Source organism: Pholis gunnellus (genome assembly GCF_910591455.1).
Source record: "Pholis gunnellus genome assembly, chromosome: 5".
Classification (NCBI taxonomy): Eukaryota; Metazoa; Chordata; class Actinopteri; order Perciformes; family Pholidae; genus Pholis; species Pholis gunnellus.
Genome location: NC_136531.1, coordinates 6,240,247 through 6,262,584, shown reverse-complemented (window position 1 = coordinate 6,262,584; position 22,338 = coordinate 6,240,247). Strand labels below are relative to the sequence as shown.

General features: G+C 43.4%; 1 protein-coding gene across 1 annotated transcript; it reads right to left on the bottom strand.

The window, feature by feature from the left end:
• Window positions 1-1,265: 1,265 nt before the first annotated feature.
• On the bottom strand, window positions 1,266-20,430 carry radil (Ras association and DIL domains; the record flags this gene model as incomplete). The annotated part of the gene is made up of 20 exons (XM_079159323.1): window positions 1,266-1,365; window positions 1,514-1,653; window positions 2,859-2,998; window positions 4,512-4,908; window positions 5,436-5,662; window positions 6,796-6,946; window positions 7,396-7,568; window positions 10,144-10,267; window positions 11,981-12,097; window positions 12,319-12,431; window positions 12,597-12,748; window positions 12,888-12,925; window positions 13,679-13,809; window positions 14,358-14,510; window positions 14,563-15,112; window positions 15,200-15,376; window positions 15,486-15,601; window positions 16,156-16,263; window positions 18,680-19,184; window positions 20,347-20,430. The coding sequence occupies 20 exons, from the start codon at window positions 20,428-20,430 to the stop codon at window positions 1,266-1,268; spliced, it is 3,696 nt and encodes a 1,231-aa protein (XP_079015449.1).
• Window positions 20,431-22,338: the final 1,908 nt, after the last annotated feature.

Sequence of the window (22,338 nt, the reverse complement as noted above, 5' to 3'; positions counted from 1 at the left end):
TTCTGTCATTCCAGAAAATACTAGTTATTTTTCTTCCAATCAGTAGGTTTCAGTGTTTAATAACCAATATATTGACAAAAAATTATGAATTCCTTAAATGCATTTTCTTTTTTAAATGTCCAAACAATATGTGACCAAGTGTTATATATTTACAAACTATTTACACCTCATAACCAGATACGTAGAGCATATATTCACAACAAAAGGGAGGTTTGTACACACAAGGGTTGTGCAGCACAAACTCTGGAGTGAAGCACGTTGTCTTGATGATCCAGTAATTAACAAACAATGTTCCCACAACAGCGGCACATCCCCTGTGTGTGTGTGTGTGTGTGTGTGTGTGTGTGTGTGTGTGTGTGTGTGTGTGTGTGTGTGTGTGTGTGTGTGTGTGTGTGTGTGTGTGTGTGTGTGTGTGTGTGTGTGTGTGTGTGTGTGTGTGTGTGTGTGTGTGTGTGTGTGTGTGTGTGTGTGTGTGTGTAGCCTCAAGAGCGCATCTCTTATTCCAGTAGAGGTATAAAGTCCAGTGATGAGGTTCAAAGTGAAATGAGAGAGCTGGGATCGTAGGTCTCGAGTTTCCTTCATCGGTCACCCACTCTCCAGTACAAAAGTCAACATTCAGACACAACGGTTTAGTCTGTTGAGCGGACAGTGATGATGCTTCGTGAGTTGCCATCAAACAGAATTATAAAAGCACCGTGTAAAACATCCGGCGTTCACTGTGGGGGTCCTCGTTTGTCTGCAAAATGCATTTTTTTTGGAATCGTAAAGTACAGTTTCAGAGTCCCTTTATCTGAGAGCTGGGTAGCTATTTCACCATGCTACTTAATGACTAAATGACTAATACATTTTCTAAAATACAGGTGGAAAAAAAGTCCAATGTGCGCACATGCTCCGAGCGCTGACTGAAGAGAAATTAGAAGCCTACAATCTACTGTGCTTTAAACCCCATCAGTCTGCATACTGGCTGGTTACACCTCACCTGCCTCAAACGCTGATTAATTAGGCAACCTTTCCTCGCAGCGTATTCCTTTGATGCCGCGGTGGGTTACAGATTCTGTCTGTCACACAAACCCAGTGGGAGTCAGCATGAGGGGAAGCAGGTCTGGCAGCTGTGGAGTGGAGTCACTGAGCGTTATCTCCAGTTTGATTGCTTGGCTTTGTGCTGTGCTGACGCTAGGTTTCACATTCATAATTCATGCTGCGTGCGTACGTACGTGCACACGTTTGTCTCTCCCGGTCCTGTGTGTTGTGCGCGTCTTAATGGATCAGCAGGAGGAGGCACTGATCTTCTCCGAGACATCGGGGTCGGACTTGGCCACCAGGAAGCGCAGACGACCTCCTCCCAGACGAATCAGATCCACCGCACTGCAAAGAGCACACAGGAGGAAGTAGAGAGAGAGTGAGAGAGTCCAATTACGTGAAGCTCAGCAGAGACAGAGTAAGGATGACTGTCTGGGCACCAATCAATCAAAGTAATCAATTGGCTTAAGCACCACTGAAGCGTCCTCTGTACCTCTGGTAGTCTGCTCCGATCAGACTGGTCCCATTCACAGCCAGGATGCGATCTCCAATCCTCAGTCTGCCGTCGGAGGCAGCCGGTCCGTCGGGGATCAGAGTCCGGATGTAAATGCCTGGAGCGTTGAGGGGAGTGTGCTGCAGAGGAGAGAAGTGTTTTAGCGCGGCCATTATTTAGGTGAGCATCTGATGGATGGATAGATGGAGCTGATTGATGAATTAAGTTATACTGCGGCGAATTAAAGTACGTGGCCACTATTTTCCGTCCTCAGTTATATGGGCGTTAGAACTTCTACAGGACACTAAAGAAACGTTACAATCAGCAGTTTAAATGTGCGTTTGATTACATTGTGATTGCCTCTCAACATAACTTTATGACTCATTTATGGTCAATTACTATACTATGAATTTTTTTAAACTTATTTCGACATCATTAATTTTTTTTCTACATACTATTTTATAATTTTTTGGGGGGAATATTATATTATGACGTTTTTTGAAATGTTACATGTAACGACCCCAGGAGGTCACGTTCTTGCCGTTTCTTTCAGTACCTGGTTGGTTGGAGCTGGATTCCTTCAAGCATGTGGAGGCAGCTGGCTAATGTTTCGATGACTCGCCCCATCCTGGGATTTGTGGGCTTTTCTTCCCCTGGCACCACTTTGTGCTATGTTGGACCTTTAATTTGCTGTATACTTTATGTCTTTATATGCCTCCCTTACTTTGGTGGGAAGTTTCCCGTCAGTCCCATTTGTTAGAATTGGAATTTGTTACATTTGGTCAAATGAATAAATCTTTGTTAAAGAAAAATCCTTTCTTTTAAATAAAAAATTGCATACACTTCCCTTATTTGTCCATGTCCTGGAGTCGGACCATAACATGACTTATTAGACATACTATGACTTATTTTTAACATACTTTATTATGACATACTTTCCTGTGATCTTTCTTCGAAAAAGTAAACTTTTTTTTTATGTACTATGCTAATCTATGACTTTTTTTTAAAGACTCACTTTTTTTTATCTAATGCTAAAACACACACACACACACACACACACACACACACACACACACACACACACACACACACACACACACACACACACACACACACACACACACACACACACACACACACACACACACACACACACACACACACACACACACACACACACACACACACACACACAGTACATATGTGTTTTGAACTTATTTTTCAAAAGTAGTATTCGCAAAAGTAGTAAACCAACTGTTTCACAAAGACAAAAACACACTGCTGAAACCTTAAGTAACAGGTAAGATAAAATGTCAAATATGTTTTTAAACAGCCATCTACTCACCAGGCCGTCTATGAGTCCCATGCCCAGTCCGTAGGGTCCCTTGTCCAGTTCCACTACAAACACCACACACAAGTCATCAGGAAGGGGAGGGGCGCCAAGGGAGGACACAGGGAAAGGAAACTCACACCCACTAATACACCCTGCAGAGGACACGGACACCCAAATACACAAACACACACACAAACACACAAACACACAGGGTCTTGCTATGGGGTTGGACAAACATAATAGGTATTTCTGTGCAAAAGACACACACACACACACACACACACACACACACACACACACACACATGCTACATGCTACAAAGCTAATCTGACACATGTGCTTCTGACTAGAACCTGCAGATGTCACACTCACTACACTGTAAAAACTGCACAGGGGAGATACTGCTGTCACGTGCGGCACAGAGCTGACCGATGCGATTCAGCGATTCATCTAAAGTAGTGCAAATATAATGCTACATTCATCAATTGTTGGTCTCTTGGGGACAGAAGAACCACAAAACAATCAGCGGCATGCAAAGCTCTGATACAGTACAATCACCTTATTAATTAGGTTAGTTATGATTCAAATGTTTGGAAACAATTACCTAGTTGCACATCAAGCATACAGGAAGCAACATTATCTCCAGTTGGAATCATTTTGTCTCTGAAATCCAACTGTTCTAAATTCTAGTCCAGTTATTTGCTAAATTAATTTGTTTAAGTCATTTGGTGGTCGGCAGGTAGCGTACATTGGGTTAATCAGAACATTTTTGCAGCAGACAACGGCATCTGAAAATGAGAGCTTATGAATCCAACACCAAATGTATGAGCTATAAGACGCTAGAAAATCTTTGTTTGTGCAGCGTCTGTGATAATTCTTTGTGGGGTCATTGCTACAAGTGACCGCTCGCCATTGATTGTAGTCATTTAATCCATAAATATAAACAGTATTGATGAATGCAGCTTTAAGTGAATTTAGAATGGCACTCATTTTTGTGCAGGTGTTGTCAAAATATGTCACCATGTCCTGTTATCTCAGAAATGAGCTGAGTGAAGCAAGCGAGGGAAGGAAACAGAGCCACATGACAGACAATGTCTTACAGTAGGGTGTAGGACTTTATCTTCACGATCATGTCAAACACAGTTTGTTATGCAGTGTGTGTATTGTGTCCTGATAAGGTGTGGTGTAGGGATGCACCGATCCAAAACACTAATGACGTAACCAATCAACATGAAATACAGTTTGTTATGACTAACATTCATTCAGTCAGTTTTTACTGCCATAGCAAATTCTGTCCTCATGTTACCTTACATAACAACTAGTCTAATGAGTTCCCCTAGGGAGATATACAGATAGCACTGGTACCATATCGGCCATACCGTAACCCTGAGGTATCCAAATTGGAGAAAGATCGGTGAATCCCCAATATTGTGTATAATGAACTGCAAGATTTAAACTGCACATTTGGAGTGGCAAAAGTAACAATAACACCATACAATATGTGATTTCGAAAAAATACTACTTATGTGAAGCTTACCGTGTTGTTGATTACACACAGTGTTCATTTTTAAGACCATTAATTGTAGTGTTTCTATTCTGGATTCCAATAAGCTGCTTGTGTGTTGCTGTTATTTTTGCCCATCTCCTGTATAGTATACAGCCTACCCTCCAGTCCGTTGGTGATGAGGCCGTTGGTCTTTTTACACTCTGCCAAAGTTCTGCTGGTGCAGCCGTTAGTCTGAGTGTTGGGGCCTATGATATGCCCCCCTCCTCCTCCTCCTCCTCCTCCTCCTCCTCCTCCTCCTCCTCCTCCTCCTCCTCCTTCTGGGTACAGCGGGGTATTGGGAGGGGTCAAAAGGCAGGACGGGTCTGGATTTGCTGTCCGAGTGTGGTGGATGGTGCCGTTCCTTCTGAGGCTGTGTGTGTGTGATTGGCCTGGAGGCCTGTCCCGTCCTCTCTCCTCTCCCGTCTCTGCCGTGACCTCGTCCCCAGGACCCCCAGCGCGGGGACTGCTGTGGGCCGGAGGCAACAGCTCCCTCTGTGTCAGGATTGGACAGAAAGACTTTAGAAAACAGTACGAGGCCTAAAATGAGGGTGCAATTATCAGAAAAAGGAAGGGAAATAAATCTTCCTGTTATCTTTCACTTATGAAAAAGTTTTCTTGTTGCAGTGCAGAAAAAGCTTTGTTCCTAGATAACAGTCAACATAATTATGCATCTCTTTAGTCACCTTTAATTGGAATAATTCACCATTTAACATATTTTAGAATGTATGCATTTCTGTGTGCGTGTATATGTGTACATATGAGGGCGCAGTCACACTAGGGATTATGGTCTAGTCAGCCGTTCCCACTAATTAGACAGCCTAAAGACTAATCAGATTAACCATGATTTAACCATGTCTAGGTTTCTGTGAGTGAGTATGTGTATGTGTGTGTGTGTGTGTGTGCGGGTTGGCTGGAGTAGAGGGTTTTTGTCTTTCATTTATGGGATTATGAGGAACTCCTCAATGGCCACAGCTGCCGAGGCACATGGCCTGGATTACTGCTAGGTGTGTGCATTTGACACTATGCAGGATGCGTTTTCTGACCTGAATGTCGGGCCAGTCAGCTGTGTTGGTTCCATTGGAGTGCGTGTGCACACTGGGAGTGTTGGTGTGCGTTTGCGTCTTGGTGCGTAGCCCCCACAGGTAGTGGCGGATGTAGAGCAGCTGTCTGTAGATGCTGTCTTCCACACACTCGCTGTCCAGGTCCACTCTGAAGCCGGCGCTGGGCAGCACTATGGGAGGGTGGTTCTCAAAGCTCTCCAGGAGGTCCACTGAACAGACACACAAACTGATGTTAACCCACCTATACACACACACACACACATATACGTCATAAAGGACCTGAACCAGGATTGCTGTAAAGCTCCCCCATCAGCCTGTCACCGTTTCTGTTTTGCAGCTTTTAAACCCAAAACTCATCGAGGACTGCACCACACATTTTCTACATGGCAGTCATTAAAAGCTTACTAGGGTTGCTTGCTCCTTGTTACATTGAATGTTAAGCAAGACACATTTCTGATTTGGTAGCGTGTGTTTATTTAGATGCACACTAGTATCCTGGTTATGACGAGGTCTCGGAGTATCACATGTTTATGTGTTTGCACATGAACACATCATATCCTGGTTTCAGAAATCTAGATACGCTCCGATTCCTGTTTTAAGAAAGCTCAACGTGCAGCTGGATCGCTCTGTTAGAACAGAAAAATACATGAAAGAATGTTGACGTCCCAAGTACAGTTTTGAGTTACTTGTACTTCATTTGAGCATTTCACGTTAATTTATATTTCTTATATAATGAGGCAAATATTTAACTTTTTACTCAACTACATTTAACTGACAGCAAGAGTTACTAGTTACTCTGCAAACTTAGGTTAATCAAAAAATTACAATAAACTAATATATTATGATGTATTATTAGGGATGTACACATAAAATAGGTCTTAATGTGTCAATAATTATAATCCATTAATATAATATTATATTTAGATTTGGTACTTTTAGTATATTTTCATGCTGATGTATTATTAATAAAGTAAGAATGTGCATGCAGGACTGGAGTCTGAGCTGAAGGATTTTATGGTGAACCAGCATGATGACAAGCATTCAGAATAACTATAAAGAAATAGCCAATCTTCTTGCTAATAGTCTTGTTTACTTATGTAGTTCATATTATAGAGGCATCAGTAGTAAATTGAGACTTTTCAGAACCAGTTACAAGTAAAAGATCTGAGTAGTTCTACCATCTCTGATATGGTTTTTACACAAAGTTTACTTACTTTGTTAAAAACAAATATTTAAAATCAAAAATCAAATTTTTTTTAAATACTTCAACAATTTAACTGGTGGACACATGATTAATTTCACAGTAAAGTCAAATCTCGCGCCCACAAATTGACACATTTACCTGTTCTGTATATATACGCTTCGTCCTCGCTGCTGGGTTGCCATGTTGGGACAGGGCCTATCTCCGCTGTGAGCTGGTACTGGGTGAGAATCCTGTGCAGCTGGACAGGCTTCAGAGCTGGGTGCTCACTGCACAAAGCTCGCCAACTCATCTGCACACAGAGAAGAAAGAAAAGAAGGAAAAGAAAGAGAGGAGAAATTAATCGGAAGTTCTTTTTTTATTACAACCAAGCAAATCAGGAGGTAAGACAATGTGCAGGCAGTAACAAGTTGATCCTGGCGAAACCTTTTCTAAGACCTCAACAATCAATAGCCGATCAAAGTGACTTACTTCATGAACAACAGTTCTTTCAGATGTGTTTAAAACAGTCAGTAAATGGATTACCGTCAATCAAAGCGTTCTTTTTTCTGTGTTCGCTCTAATTGGAAGACTACTGGATTAAGCATCTCACCAGCAATCATTTGTAACTGTTGGCCTCCGTTCAAACTCATTTGAATATAGTAAGTCCTGTTTATTTTCAAGTATTGCCACCTAAATTAGTGCCAGCTAGCAATTCTGTATAATGTTGTGTGTGTGTGTGTGTGTGTGTGTGTGTGGTACCTGTGTGAGCTGTTGTGGGGGAGTGGCCAGTATGGACACAGTGCTGTTGAGTTTGGTGAAGAATTTGTCAGCCAGATGTCCCAGACCGGACCTGCTTGCCCACTCCATGACCATCCGCAAACACGCCTGAATCTGCAACACCTTCGAGCGTTGGAACCAACCCCGAGATGGACCTGCACACACACATGCACACACACACACACCACAGTGAGTGTTTGGATATTTTCATAAGAGGCACTGCAGAAGATTTCTATTCTTGGGTGTGAGCATGTCTGAGAGAAAAGCAGACTACAATAGAGACTGCATTTGTGTTTCTCTGCATGCGTTTGTCTTGTACGACAATACATATATTATACACTACAGACATGAATTTTTAAGTAAGTTGATATCAAAGTTAACAATAGCAACAGCCACCTGCTCATTGCAGAATACAAATCGACTGCTGCAGAATGGCTCAGCTGACAACAAACCAGCACACAGCCGTGTTCTTCACTCTGTGTAATCCTTTTTTTCTCTGGTACACATCAAAGAACTGAAAGGAAGTTTTGTGTAAAGTTAAGCAGGCGATAAGTTGAAATCTGGCATTTGTCAAGATGGTATCCCATAGTTTGTCAATCTGCCGTTCCTTTACCTCACTGCAGCTATAATTCCGGTTTAAGCTTTCTGAAATAGGCTAACCCCCCAATGTGAGCTCAGGCCTCTGCTGGGGTTTGGTACAAACAATGACAAACAACTGGACTTATGCTAACGATACCCGAGTGTCTGTGCAGGAGCCAAAACAATATGTGTTTTGATACCTTTTTTTTTTAATAATCAGGGACTACAAAAGAACTCATCTGATCCTCAGAGATGTACCAGATTTAGCTACTTGCTACTTTCCGTCTGCACTCAGCGAGTAGACACAAACAGTATGAAATAGAATGAATACAAGTACCCGCTCCAAATACACTGAATACAAACTGCAACTAATGATTATTCCATCATCAATTAATCTGCCAATTATATTCATAATTGATGAATGAATCGTTTGGTCCTTAAAATGTCAGAAAATAGTAAAAATGACCCGTAAAATGTCCTAAAGCCCAATGTGACACCTTCATAAAACTTGCTTTGTTTGTACAAAAGTGGGAAAACCAAAGATATTCAAGTTTACTATCACATAGGACAAAGCAGCACATCCAAAAAAAGCTAGAACAATTTCATATTTTTATAATCTTTTTTTGATACAAATCTTCCAAAAAATATGGTATGTGGTATAAAAATGTGACTAAATGAAATACTGAAGATACAATTTGCAAGATATTTATTAAAGTCAAAGAATTATGAGAGACTTTGCACTCTAGTGTCGAGTCTGTGAAGCCAAAACCATCAGTCCCACTTCATAGAAAGATTAAGGTAAGCTCAGGAACTGTCTGGCATCATAAGTAAACAATATTATGAATTTAATCTGACAATCAATGCCAGTTTTTGGCACTCGACAGTTTTCAACAACACAGAATTTCTCCTTCTACAAGTTAGACATGACTGGGAGCTTTAGGCAGACAGTAAAGACACACACACACACCCTTTCAAATATTCTGCCATATGTTTTGGGTGCACACACACACACACACACACACACACACACACACACACACACACACACACACACACACACACACACACACACACACAGACACACAGATATTCACACACTCCCCTCTGTAATAGGCTTATGTCTAGGCATAAAGTAATCTGTGTGAGAGGCAGCGTAAACGGACGAGACATCACTTAACCTCCCAGCAAGTGTCATAATGCTTCAAAGCAGCCGGGTTTACAAACACACACTAACCTCCAAACACAGATAAGTCATTGTACACTCTCAAACAAACACACAATCACACAAATCCAGGAGCTTCTGCACCACGTCACACCTCCTTCTGAGTTGCCATAGAATCGAGCCAACAGAGTGAGTGTTGCAGAGCGCTCGGTGCAAACTTCAGCGTTACCTGCCACAAACTCACTTCACTGTTACCATGGACACCAGCAGTGGAGAAATGTCAATGAGCGACAGAAAGGGGAGCGAGGGAGAGAAAGAGAAAGCCAGACGGATGGAGAGAGGGAGGTGGAGATGAGGAGAAGGGGGGGGGGACAGGGGGAGCCTCTGCATGAATATAAAGGTATTTCTCCTTCTCCTTCTGCCAGACATGTGATCTCTCCTGTCTCCGTCGGCTAATGAAGACACATGGCGTGTGCGTGAATGTGTTTTTGTGTGGCTAGAGGTACAGGGGGAGGGTGTGGAGAGGTTGGAAGTTATAGGTGGGCGGACACATGGAAAAAGCCGGGGGGTAAATGACTATCTTTTCTGTATTTAGACAAGGTAATAGACTATTAGCAAGGTTATCACAACAACTAAGTGGCCCTCCAGCCTTTTACCCTTCACTCTGACCTTTTTCCATCTCTCCCCCCCCTCCTCCATCTCCTCTCTCCCTCATCCAATCCAACCTCTACTCTTCTTTGTCTCACCCCCTGATGGCCAGATGGAAGGAAGGAAGGCAAGAAGGAGGAGGAGGAGGAGAAGGGGGGGGAGACAGAATGCAGATAGGGGAAGGGCATTGAGGACAAATCTGTGTTAGTCTGTCAAAATGCTGACAAGGACACAAGGACACTCGCTGTCTCTCCCCCTCTCTCTCTCTCTTACACACCAACAACTGTACAAATCCTGAGGGAGGTCTAATGGAGGGCGAGTGTGCATGCTTTTTGCCCTACCTTTGTCCATTAGCTGGTTAAACAGCGACACGTTGGAGAAGAAGAAGAGGTAAGCGAACATCTGAGCCTGAATCTCCGGATGGACCTGGTAGCCCTGCAAAAGCTCCTGGCCATTCTGAAACACCTGCACACAGATATGTTAACACACAGGTGAGCACAGAAATACTATTGCTATCAAAACACATGCAACCAGTATGTCTATGTCAAATATGGACAAAAAAAGAAAAAGAAAAAGATTTATATATATCATAAATATTCTGTATCTTCAGTTTCCATCTCTTCATTGAAGCTATACGATGTAAAGTAAAAAGACTTATGGCTGCACTTATCCTTTAAATGGAAATATTCTTGTGTCTACTGAATCATTTTAAGTTTACAAGTTCAAGGGTCAATCGAACGTCCAAAAGGTCCCAACTAGTTCTGTTAGAATGAGACACAAGAGTCTAAATTAGAAATAAAATGTGGAAAAGGAAGCCAGAGGTTAGCTGTCTCGACCTTGACTTCTTGCTGCGTGAAGCAAAATAAAGAAAGATGTCGACGATCCCCTCTGACCTGTACTGTGTCTCATTCTCCCCTTCAGGTGCAGTTGACAGCTATTTTATACACATGCTGTTGATAATTTGCGGATACATTTTTTCACAAGATATGTCATTTTATCTCTATTATTATTTATTAAACAATTACTCTGTCTTTGTCATTTTGATTTCTATGCATCTCTTCTTGCTCTTCATGTGCATACTCAACAAAACATGTTCCTCTCCCACAGGGCCATGACAAAATATTCTGAGACTGATTTAAGAATTTTTGTTAAAAGTCGAAATTCTTTAATTTTTTGTAAGAGTTCTGAGGATTCTGATACTAATGTAAGAACATTTTTCCCTTCTGAATATTGTTGTCCCCAAAATGTTCATGACCCTAATACTCTTCTATCATTAGTTAAGATGTTTGGTTTCTCCATATTCATGAGGAATATTGACAATTCTTTCATTACATTTCAGTCCCCCTCCACTCAAAAATGAGTTTTGCATATTGTTACTTCACTTGGATATTGTGCAGAGTGTGAAAAGTTTTTGACCTTGAGAGGCATTATGGAGAATTAGTTTTTTGAGTTGAGTCCTTGTTTTGTTTGTCTCACGCAAATCTGCCAGAAGTTTCACACTATTCCACTGATCTAGAGTTGGCAGTGATGTAACAAGATATACTGCACACTATTGGCAGTGGAGAAGAAGAAGAGCAAGTAAATACTTAAAAATTGGCAAATATTTTATGAGGAAAGACATTCATTCATCACATTTGTTAGACTTCAAGGACACACACACACACACACACACACACAATGGCACGGGATTTTTCAAATACGAGTTAAAGACGTGTATGTTCGAGCTGGATTTTCTGACATCACAACAAGTTTGATGTGGAAACGTGAAACACATAGCGCACAAACAATGAGAATGGACTTTTCAGCGACATTGGAGGCATCTGCTGAGACTTTTTAAATGAACAATATTTGTATATTCACAGATTCTGGATTTTTCAATGAGGGAGAAGGAATAGATGCAATTTTTTAAGCAGTACATTTGACTCATTTTATGTCTCGGGGAAGAACCATATTTGATTGAGTATTTTGTGTCTTTAAACATGTCTGGTGTGGATCTTTAAATTATAATTTAAAAACGAATCTAAACAATCTATTTAAAAACGTTAAGTGGAGAAAACAAAACTATTAATAAATAAACTATTTCTGACACATTATGACTATTAATAATCAATTGCATTTTCATGATCCTAACAACCCTAACTGTACTACAATACAATACAATACAATACATGTTCTTACCTGCAGGACCCTGCGTATAGGTTCGGGAAACCCTACACCTCCTTTCCAGCAGGGCTCAGAGCTGTCGACTGGGAATGGATTACAGTCCAACAAACCTGGCAACACTACATAAAGAGCCTGGGGGGGGGGGGGGGGGGGGGACGACAGACAGACAGACAGACACACTGTCATTATGATGAAAGTGAGCTGAAATGTCTAACTTATTCATATTCAGACCTCATCTCGTCATTCATTGTGTGTGAGGTCTTCTGTGTTAATGAGGGTCCGTTATCGTTCATTCAGCCCGTTTAAAGAAGAAAAAGAGATTTTTTTAAAAATGTGCTGCAGTGACGGGTTACCTTGGTGATATAGTAGACACATTGCTGGAAAGTGTACATGATCACTTCCTCCAAGATGGTCATTGCCTCCTCATTGGCTGATATGGTCGCAGATAGCAGCGACTCCTTCGAGCCTAAACACAGATAACAGAGATAGAGGCGTACTTAAGAGGCAGAGGGAGGGAGAGCTGGAGCAGCATCAGTGTCTTCTGTATGTCAGTGTGAGTAATGACTCTTCAGCCAAGTTGTTTCCAAACTCATCATTCACACCCCTCGAGTGTGAGTGTGAGTGTGTGTACCTTGCAGTGTTTCTATGCTGTGTGTGTACGCCGGTGCTCTTTGCTGTATAAAGTAGAGGATCTCGATGGAGTTGGACATCCAGAAGAAGATGGTCTGCAGGTCTGGGATCAAGTCTGAGATACTGAGCAGAGACAGGGTGCCCGGGTCCTGGCTACGTGGACACACGCACACATATACACAAAGAGTGAAGGGTTAAACACATTAGGTACACATACTGACACACTGAACACACCGAAATACATACTCAAATGAGCACATATGCTCTCTTTCTGTTGGAAAGCGATACTCACTGCTGAACTTGCTTCTGCGCCAGATCCTTTGTCTTCTCCTGCAAGACACGCACACACACACACACACACACACACACAGCAATTAAGAGCTCATTAAACTTTTAGGATGTGCGTAGGAGAACCAAACTTCACGACGCTATCACTAACCTGCAGAGAGAAACACCACTATTACAAAACCTAACACACTCACGCGCGTTGATAATTACTTTGTGACTCACTGGACTGGATAAAGGCTTAACTCTATTTATAAGATCGTACCCCCCCCCCCCCCCCCCCCAGATAACCCTGGCAGACCACCTTATCCTAATATCAGTGTATACACTTCAGGGTGAAAAAGAAGAGAAGCACACAGCAAATTCCATATATTTAATGTGTATCTATTATTTAGGCTGTTATCTCATGACTACACTAAATGTCTATGCAATGAAGAATAGACAGAATATTGTGTGTGTGTTTGTAATACAGTACAAAACATGTGATATGCAACCCTGTTTAACTATTCACCTGACCTGACATGGCTGAACAGTTTCTCTCCACATGAGGTCATCTTAAGCAGAGACCAAAGCACCACAGAGACGGGTAGACACACAGAGAGACAGGTAGACACACAGAGAGACAGGTAGACACACAGAGAGACAGGTAGACACACAGAGAGACAGGTAGACACACAGAGACAGAGACAGAGAGGGACAGAGAGACAGACAAACAGAGATAGAGAGACTGAGAGACAGACGGTCACAGAGAGACAGTTAAAGAGACAAGCTCTGATAAACAGACAGACAGGCACTGACCCATGCGATGGTCTGGATTCGTCGGACAATCTTGAGCAGTAGTTTTCCAAAACTCCCAGGCGGGAAGGTTGAAGCCGAGTGTTGAATGCACAGACACAGCAGGTAGGCAGGTGTCAGCTTATGGTCGTCTCCTGGGAAGGTTCAGTCCAAGTTATAAAAGCATACATTTTCTCACATACCTCTAGTGGTTTCTTACCATGTATGCATCTCAGATAAAAACCTTTAGACTACAGAAACACAAGAGTGAAAAATACTGAATGGCATGGGACTGTTTCTCTCAGGAAACAGTGTTTAACCATGTGTCCTTATTTCTTTTTTTGTTTCAACACTAAAGGCCAATTGCACCCAAATCTCTGTGTACTGAACTGTACCTGTGTATTTGTCTGTTTATTAAAGAACTCATTCTAGCCTCCCTGTTGTTGTGAATCTAAAAAACACATTTTCAATGCTTTGAACACCACAAATGAAATTCCATTCATTGGGGTGACAGCTGAATGTCGTCAGAGACATATAAACCATCTACATGCTAGATACCACTGGAGGAGTGTGAGATTGCCTTTTGTAATTTTGGTGAAATAACATTTTAATTGCGACACAATACATCCACTGAGATAAAAATATTGCATAAGTGAAACGGGCATCTTAGATTGTCTATCATAACGTAAATCAGAGCACAGACCTCCAGGTTCGATGAGAGACACAATCCTGTTCAACAGCTGGTCTTCATGAGTCTGGTCAAAGTCCAGCTGCAGCCTTCTCTTCTGACCCCCTCCTCCTCCCCCTCCTCCTCCTCCTCCTCCTCCTCCTCCTCCTCCTCCTCCTCCTCCTCCTCCTCCTCCTCCTCCTCTTCCTCCTTCCCCTCCGGACAAACTATGGGGCCCTACCACTGCCGCCCCCCCCGCTGCGGGGTTTCACCAGGTGAGGTTTGAAGCTGCGTCTGATTGCAGGAACACTGGACACCTGCGCTGCTCTGTCCTTGAGCACAGAACCGCACATCTTACAGGTCTGAGCGCCGCCCTCTCCCTCCTCCACCCCCGTATCGTAAAGCTGCCCCAGGGAGCGAAGGCGTGCCAAGGTCTGCGCGGGCAAGGGTTTAGCGCCTGTGGGGTCCTTGTACAGGAAGATGTAATGCGCTCCGAAGGAGAGCAGGTCGCCGTGTCGCAGCGTGGTGGAGCGCTCGCAGCGAGAAAAGTTCACCAGAACTGTGGCGTGGAGCACCGGCTCGACAGCAACACAGGACCGCTGGCTCTCCCCCGGCTCCTCTCCCTTGTTGTTGTTGTTGCTGCTGGCATGACGGCGGGGCGCGGGGACTCGGCACAGGCGGCAGTGGAGTGGCAGGATGTCAGGAGAGAAGAGGCAGATGTTGGGGCGAGCTGATGGAGTCTCCTGACCGACTGTGTGCTGCTCTCGGTTCAGCAGGTACACCAAACAGTCCTGCCACACACGGCACAAATAACATCACGTCATCTGACATTTTGGACGTCTCTTAACACAACGCACGAACCTCTTCCCTTTCCTCACCTGCTGATTGTATCCCTGTAGCAGCAGGAGGTGCGGGGACTGGTAAAGCGAGTGCTTCACCCCTCCCTGACTCCCTTCCTCTTTCTTCCGGCCGCTGGAGGCCACCTCACGTTCCCGACCCCTTAAGGGCCCTGGCAGGGTGGAGTAATAACGCTTGGGCTCATCTCCCACTCCCAGCTGCAGACCCACGCACAGAAACACACATGCATCCAGGATTTCATTGCCAACAGTTACATGAATTATGACACTCAATTACTCTGATTGGGCTTCAGCGTGAGGGCCCCACCTGGTTGAGGCTGGTCTCGCTGAGGCTTCGGCTGAAGGATGAGTTGCTGGATCGGGGCAGGGTCAGCGTCCCCTTCGCCCTGTTCCTCTGGAGCTTACGAGCCTGAGCATTAATATCTACAAGGAGGCAGAGAGGAGGAGTAAGAGAGAGAAACAAGGAGGGAGAGAGAATAGCAAGAGGGAGAACAGGAGTAGAATAATAATAAAAAAGGATCAAAAGGGAGAGGCAGAGCAGGGAGAAGGGGAGGTTGAGGACACAGAGGGAAAGTGGAGAAGAAGAAGAAAGTGTGCTGAAACGTGACATGTGCATCGTTAGCATGTATGTGTGACTCATGAGTGAAGTCTGGTTAAAGAACAGCACATAAGTGCATCAACAGTGATGTGTGAGCTGAGTGGAGACGTCATGAAACAAACCGGTCGGATGAAGTAAATGGTGCTGGATGGAGCAGCACACGTAACATTGAACCTGATGAGAGGTGAACTGAGAAGCTCCTCATGACTTTAACTTGTGGCCATGCGATGGCTCTGCACACACACACACACACACACACACACACACACACACACACTGGTTGAATCACTGGCAATGGGGGTGGCGCTGGTGACAACGCAGGTAGAGGTGGACTCCATGGCAATGACTGACAGCCACCCTACCTGAGGCCAGTCCCCACCTTTAGAGCTGGACTGTACCACTCGACCAGACCGCAGGGGGGAGCTCCTGTGTTTGCCCAGCCCGGACCGACCCATTAGAGCCGCCAGGAACTGGGAGGTTTTGGGCCCTACAGCAGGGTGGGAGGGGTTAGGGAGAGGAGGCTGAGAAAACACCCCCCTCACCAAAACACCAAGCACAGAATAACCCCCATACACACAAACATCATCCGCACACCACAAGACGCACATGCACTGTGGAGCAAGAGTCTGTGGTGCTTCTAGTGAGTAACATCAGCAGTTAGTAAGGAGAGATACAGTTAAAGGTATGAGGTACAGGATTTCCCCCTCTAACATATCACTGTCAAATTATTAAGATATCACATTCGATGTCAAGCAACAGCTGCATTTTTTGGGGGCTTTTCATATAGGTCGATTTGGGTGTTTTTGTCTTTGATTTAATAATAATTTAAAACCAGCAGAGTCGGGAATGTAGATTGCATGACTGAAGGTTGATATAACAACTCATTTGGCTGTGATATGTTCATGTAATTAATGCAATTAATTAATCCTACAGTACCTTTAAAGTGCTATCTCGAAGTCATAAAGTGTGTGTCAAAGATACACACAGTTCACACATGTGCATGCACGCTCGCACATACACCAGGGGAGGAAAAAACAGGTGAAAGACAGAGAAGTGAAGAGAAAGAGAATCCAGGGTGTGTGTGACTTTTCTAAACACTAGAACACAAAAGAGAAAAGGTTAGTGTGAAAATGAAAATATTTGTGTTAATATGTTAATAAAGCAGTTCTATCTCAAAAGGCATTCTTTGTTGCGACTATATTTGTGTTGTGCAACTGTAACTGTAATGTTTCTAAGCACAGTGAGGAATGCTTTTGCATAAAGAAGTTCTGGTGATGATCATTATTTTTCTTATTGTGAACAAATTGATCGTAATAAAAGCTTTGCATTTCCAAAGCCTGGCATGGTCCTTTATCACAATGACTGCTGCAGTTTATTTTGAGTCAATCCACTACACATATATACCCACAGGCACACAAAATGCATATTAATCCCTGGTTGAAAATGGTCTCCACCAAATGCACTATTTAGTTTTTGAGTAATGTAAAATCTACAGTGAGCAGTTGTTGTAGGAAATTACCAAAAAAACCGTGGATAGGGGCTTCCCAGTGATAATACACACATAAATAGGAGGGACCCCTTGTATGCAGAAAAGTGAGCAGATTTAATGTGCTAATTATATGCACAAATACAGGCAATCAATGGCCAAAACAAAACGATATGATATGTGATACAGAGTAGGTCAGATAACACACCGAGGGTTGTGGTCTTTTCATGGGAATTGTTGAGCATTAGAAAACAATAGAACAGCACCAACCTTATCCCTTTTCATGGCTTTTACAAGGTTGGTTAATATTGTCTTGCGTCCTGTCCAAAACGTGTACAACAGCTGTACCGTGCAACAATAAATAAAAAAAAAAAAGATTGTTGACCGACTCTCCGGCTGCCACACAAGTTGACATAGCAACCAGTAAACCCTGGCATGCTGCGTGAGATACGCAAAGTGAAATGTGCGACTGTGAGGCTGAAAATACCATCTCTCTGAACACCGTAGGACACTAACTGTTTCTAAATGTCTTCAACGGGATGCACAGGGGGGAGTGGGTGCATGTGTGAGTGTGTGTGTGTGTGTGTGTGCGCGCTTTTCATCTATCATCAGTAAACCAATCTACATAAAGGTCACTTCATGGTTCGCGCAGACATAGATTCATAATGCTGCATTGCAGATGTGAAGTCATAACAGTAGTTTTACAACAGAGTTTGTGCAATTTGTTTACACGTTATCTATTGAAATCTATCTACAGAATGGAGTGAATCTCTCCCGGAAACGTCAACATCAGTTGAGTGTACACGGTTCAGGTGTGACGGTACTTGATATCATGTCTGTATTAGGAAATGTGTCATTCAGAAAAACACGAGGGTGCTCACACCTCCGGCCGCAGAGGATTCAGCTTTCACTCAATCAATCGACCAGCTGCCCGTGCATTTCCTCTGCACCGTTTTGTGTGATTGTGTTTTTCTTTAAGTGCTCAATCGCACATGCACGTGTGTGCGTTTCAAATAAAAACTTAAATGAAGCCCCGTCTTTACAGAAGAACTGCACTAACACATGACAACTGTTATCACACTAGAACAACATCTTCTCTGCAGGATAATAACTGTGATGAAAGATCTTATTCTGCATCTCCACACGCGCACGCACACACACACACACACACACACACACACACACACACACACACACACACACACACACACACACACACACACACACACACACACACACACACACACACACACACACACACACACACTCTGCAGAGGAGGTAACGAGCTGTGCTATTCTGCTGAGTTTGACATGTCAAGAAAGGAAGCGAATTAGACCAGCTGCTGTGTGTGTGTGTGTGTGTGTGTGTGTGTGTGTGTGTGTCTGTCTATCTTTATGTGTGTACGCGTGTCCTCACCAGCAGTGATGGTGTCCTTCTCCTTGGCGTTGAATTCCTCCACCTCTGCTCTCCTGCGCAGCTCAAATCTGCGAGCGTGTCCTTCTCTGGGTTTCCAAAGCTCTTGCAGCAACAGAGGCTTTTCATTGTCCCCCAGCGCACGCAAGCATTCAGTTCGCCACCCCCCTCCTCCTATCCCGCCTCCCCCCTCCAAGTGGCCGATCACGTCGCACAGGACGTAAGAGTGGGCCGCGTTCTTGTTCAGAGAGTAGCGCTCGAGTGCCTCTTTGACCAGCTCCTGCGCACTGGAGCGCGGGGTGGCCAGGACGCTCTTGTAGTTGGCACCGGCACAAATTTCATCTCCAAAAATCTTCAGCACCCCGGGGGCCGAGCTCTGCGTGGAGAGTTCGGCTGGGTCGTCCGTCGGCCGCTCCGGGGGTTCAGTCGTCGAGCGCCGGTCCCCACGAGTGTTTGTTCCGGTTTCTACTGGGACACGGTCTCTGTAACTCAGAGTACGGTACAGGACCTGGTGACAGAGAAACAATACTGAATGCACGTTAGGCCCACTTTATCACAGACAGAATGCGTTTCTTTCATTGTTTATTAAAAGGATCAGTTCAACAAAATCACAAACAACATATTTTGAGGCATCAAAGCGTTGGAAAATTACATTTAAACAAAGCGAAGAGTCTTCAGCCAAGCTACTAACTATGTGAGGCTGTACCCAATCACAAGTGACAATGTTAACATGCTAAATTTGCAGGAATATTGGCTGCGGTTGAATAGTTTATTTAGCTTGGGAAGGTTTCTATCGGAGTGAAATGACCCAAAGGTATCTAAGTGGCAGCCATGATAAGAGCTGGTCGAATTCCCTAAATGCTTAGGAAAGGTGCTTCAACACTACCTTTCATATCTCCTTTGAAGAAAGAAAAGGAGACAATGCCGTCCCACAATTCCTTGCAGCAGTACCACCAATACACCCGCATCAACAACATCCGGCATCACACAACGGCATCACACAATTATGTAGCCAAATTTAAGTGCAGTTGCATTAGCATTATTATTGTCCTTGTGAATTCTCCTTCACATCTTTTCTTGACCCTCAGGCCGTTAGGTTCGGACTATTCGACCGCAGCCAACGTTAACCCTGCTCGTCATAAGGTTTTGGACAAATTACAATGACGGTTTTGGCAGGGATGACCAAAGTTATGACAGTTCATCCTGAGGAAGATATTTCAGTTAGGACTAGTGTGGCTTCAGACTGACCAACATTGCCATGTCCTAGAGTCATGCTCCTTTCTAGCGGCTAAAACTGTAACAGCAACCCGAAACCGAATCACGTTTACACTGAACAATCAATTTAATTTTAGATATCACAACCTCAGCAAACAAAGCCAAAATGTTCTACATGGCTGGATACCAATAGAGACGAGTGAGGATATTTGTTTGTTTGTTTTTTTGTAATTTGGGTGAAGTGGCCCTTTAAGGTAACAGTATTATTAGATATAGTGCAGAGCCAAGCACATCACCAAAAACTGTATGAACATTTGCTAGAGTGCGTTTGTTTCCATCATTTAATTTGAGCTTTTTTAAAATTGAGATGGATCTCTAGAGATTGAAAGACTGAAATGGCAGTGTGTGTGTGTGTGTGTGTGTGTGTGTGTGTGTGTGTGTGTGTGTGTGTGTACCTGTGTGAAGGTCCTGCTCTGGCGTTTCAGGCGGCTCTTGGACGGTAGGGACATACTGGCCCCAGAGGAAGAACCGTAGAACATGGTGCTGCTGTTGGCTTCACAAACTCCACAACTGGTGAGCGAGGAAACACATTTTAAATATTCTACTTGAGCCCATCGTGAAGGATTCAAACATTCACGCACACTCAAAAGCTCACAGGCAAAAAAAGTCCATGCGTTAAAAGGTGATGATGGACTCACAGCTACATCTGACACTTACTTGTGAAACATTTGTAGATCTGGAAGGCAAAGAAAATCTCCCCTAAATCTACGTAAAATGTATTCACCATAAACAGACAAATAGGAACCACTGTGTGTGGTCGTGCATGTGGCCGTTACCTTGATGCTGTTGCGTATCGTCACTCCGATGTGCGGCGGCAGCAGGTAGAATGATAGAGTTGAGGGTCAGATGCTTTTCATTTCACCGTCACCTTTCACACTGGAGAAGCAAAAATAAAAAACGATGATGTAAATACTGAAGAGTTTCTGCTGAGTTCTGGATCCTTGAGGTTAACTTCTTTTCCAGATCTTCTAGGATTTAGATAATATCGCTGTGGCTTTGAGCTTTTTAATGATTTTTAATGATAGATTTTTGTAGAGAAACACACTTTTTTTTTATTCCAGTTGTGTCTGTAGTAGAATAAAAGAAAATATTTTCGAAACCACCACTAAATCTTAAAATCAAAACGAGGGTTGATAATTACCGATAACGGAAACTATGGCATTCAAATCCAGTATTTAATATAAAGCTAATTTCCTCTTTTTAAATGCACACATTTGTTTTTCCAACTTTTCTTTAGTGATTTTTTTCTGATTAATTTCTAAAACTACAGAAAGTAGTTTAAAACGCCCATCAAGGGTTCCCAGAGCCCATGGTGATTGCTTTCTTCAGATTGCTTGTCTTGTCTGATCAAACAGTCCAAAACGGCCACATTTTCATTTTGTTGTACAATCATCACATTTTAAAAGCTGGAACAAACAAATGTTTGCTATTGTTGCGTATTAACCTTCTGTCCATCCACTCATTTAAGCTCTAATATTATACATTTTTTACATTTTTCAGTTTCTGATTGTGTTGTTTCTCTTAAAGAGTGTAGGCTACTGGCTGTGTTATTCCTCCCGTCCGTCTCGTGAATAATCTCAAACTTGATGCGACTGATGGAATAAACCTTTGTTTGAAAAAAAAATGTAAACTATGAATTCTGCATGCAGGTCGTGCATTTCTATCTCACATAAACAGGTGCGTTTCCAGTCCATGTCCCCGCAGAAGGTGAGTCACGCTTCACGCTTTGCTTTGCGTGACCTCTTTTGACCGATGAAGATCTTTCATGCAGGTTATACCTCAGGAAGCCGCTGGGCAATTTTACAGCCAGTGTAGCAGCAGATATGTCACCAGATGAAAGCAGCACCTCGTGAACGGTATCCACTTATAGGCTACTGTATATATAATTTCCTTTCAACACATATTTGGCAGGAAGCCTAAAAGGTGTTGTTGTAGCTGACTCTGCAGGCACTGGTGGGATAACGTGACTATTTTAAATGCCTGCTAATCCACAGTAATCTGGCTACTTGGCCGCAGTTAACTCAATCCTGGGACCAACAGACCCGTCCTGTGTCCACACCACGAACTGGGACGGACGGAGGCCTACATTTTCTGCATTGGTGGGTTGTGTTTTGTGGCCCCAGAATGTAGTGTTACATTTAATAATCATGTCACACACACTTCAACTTCTCCACCTTTTTCTTTCGCCGTCTGTCCTTGTCTAGACTGCCAGAAGGTCAGAAATAAGGACTGCGTTGAGGAACAAACTTGGCATTTAAACAGGCTACATAAACATGCACAGAACTTGTGACTACTGTGTGTTTGGTGTCCGTCCGTCTGTTTACGATTTTGGGCTCAGTGGTCGTCAGTAGCAACCGCCGGAGCAACAAAAGGCAGGAGAAAATCCT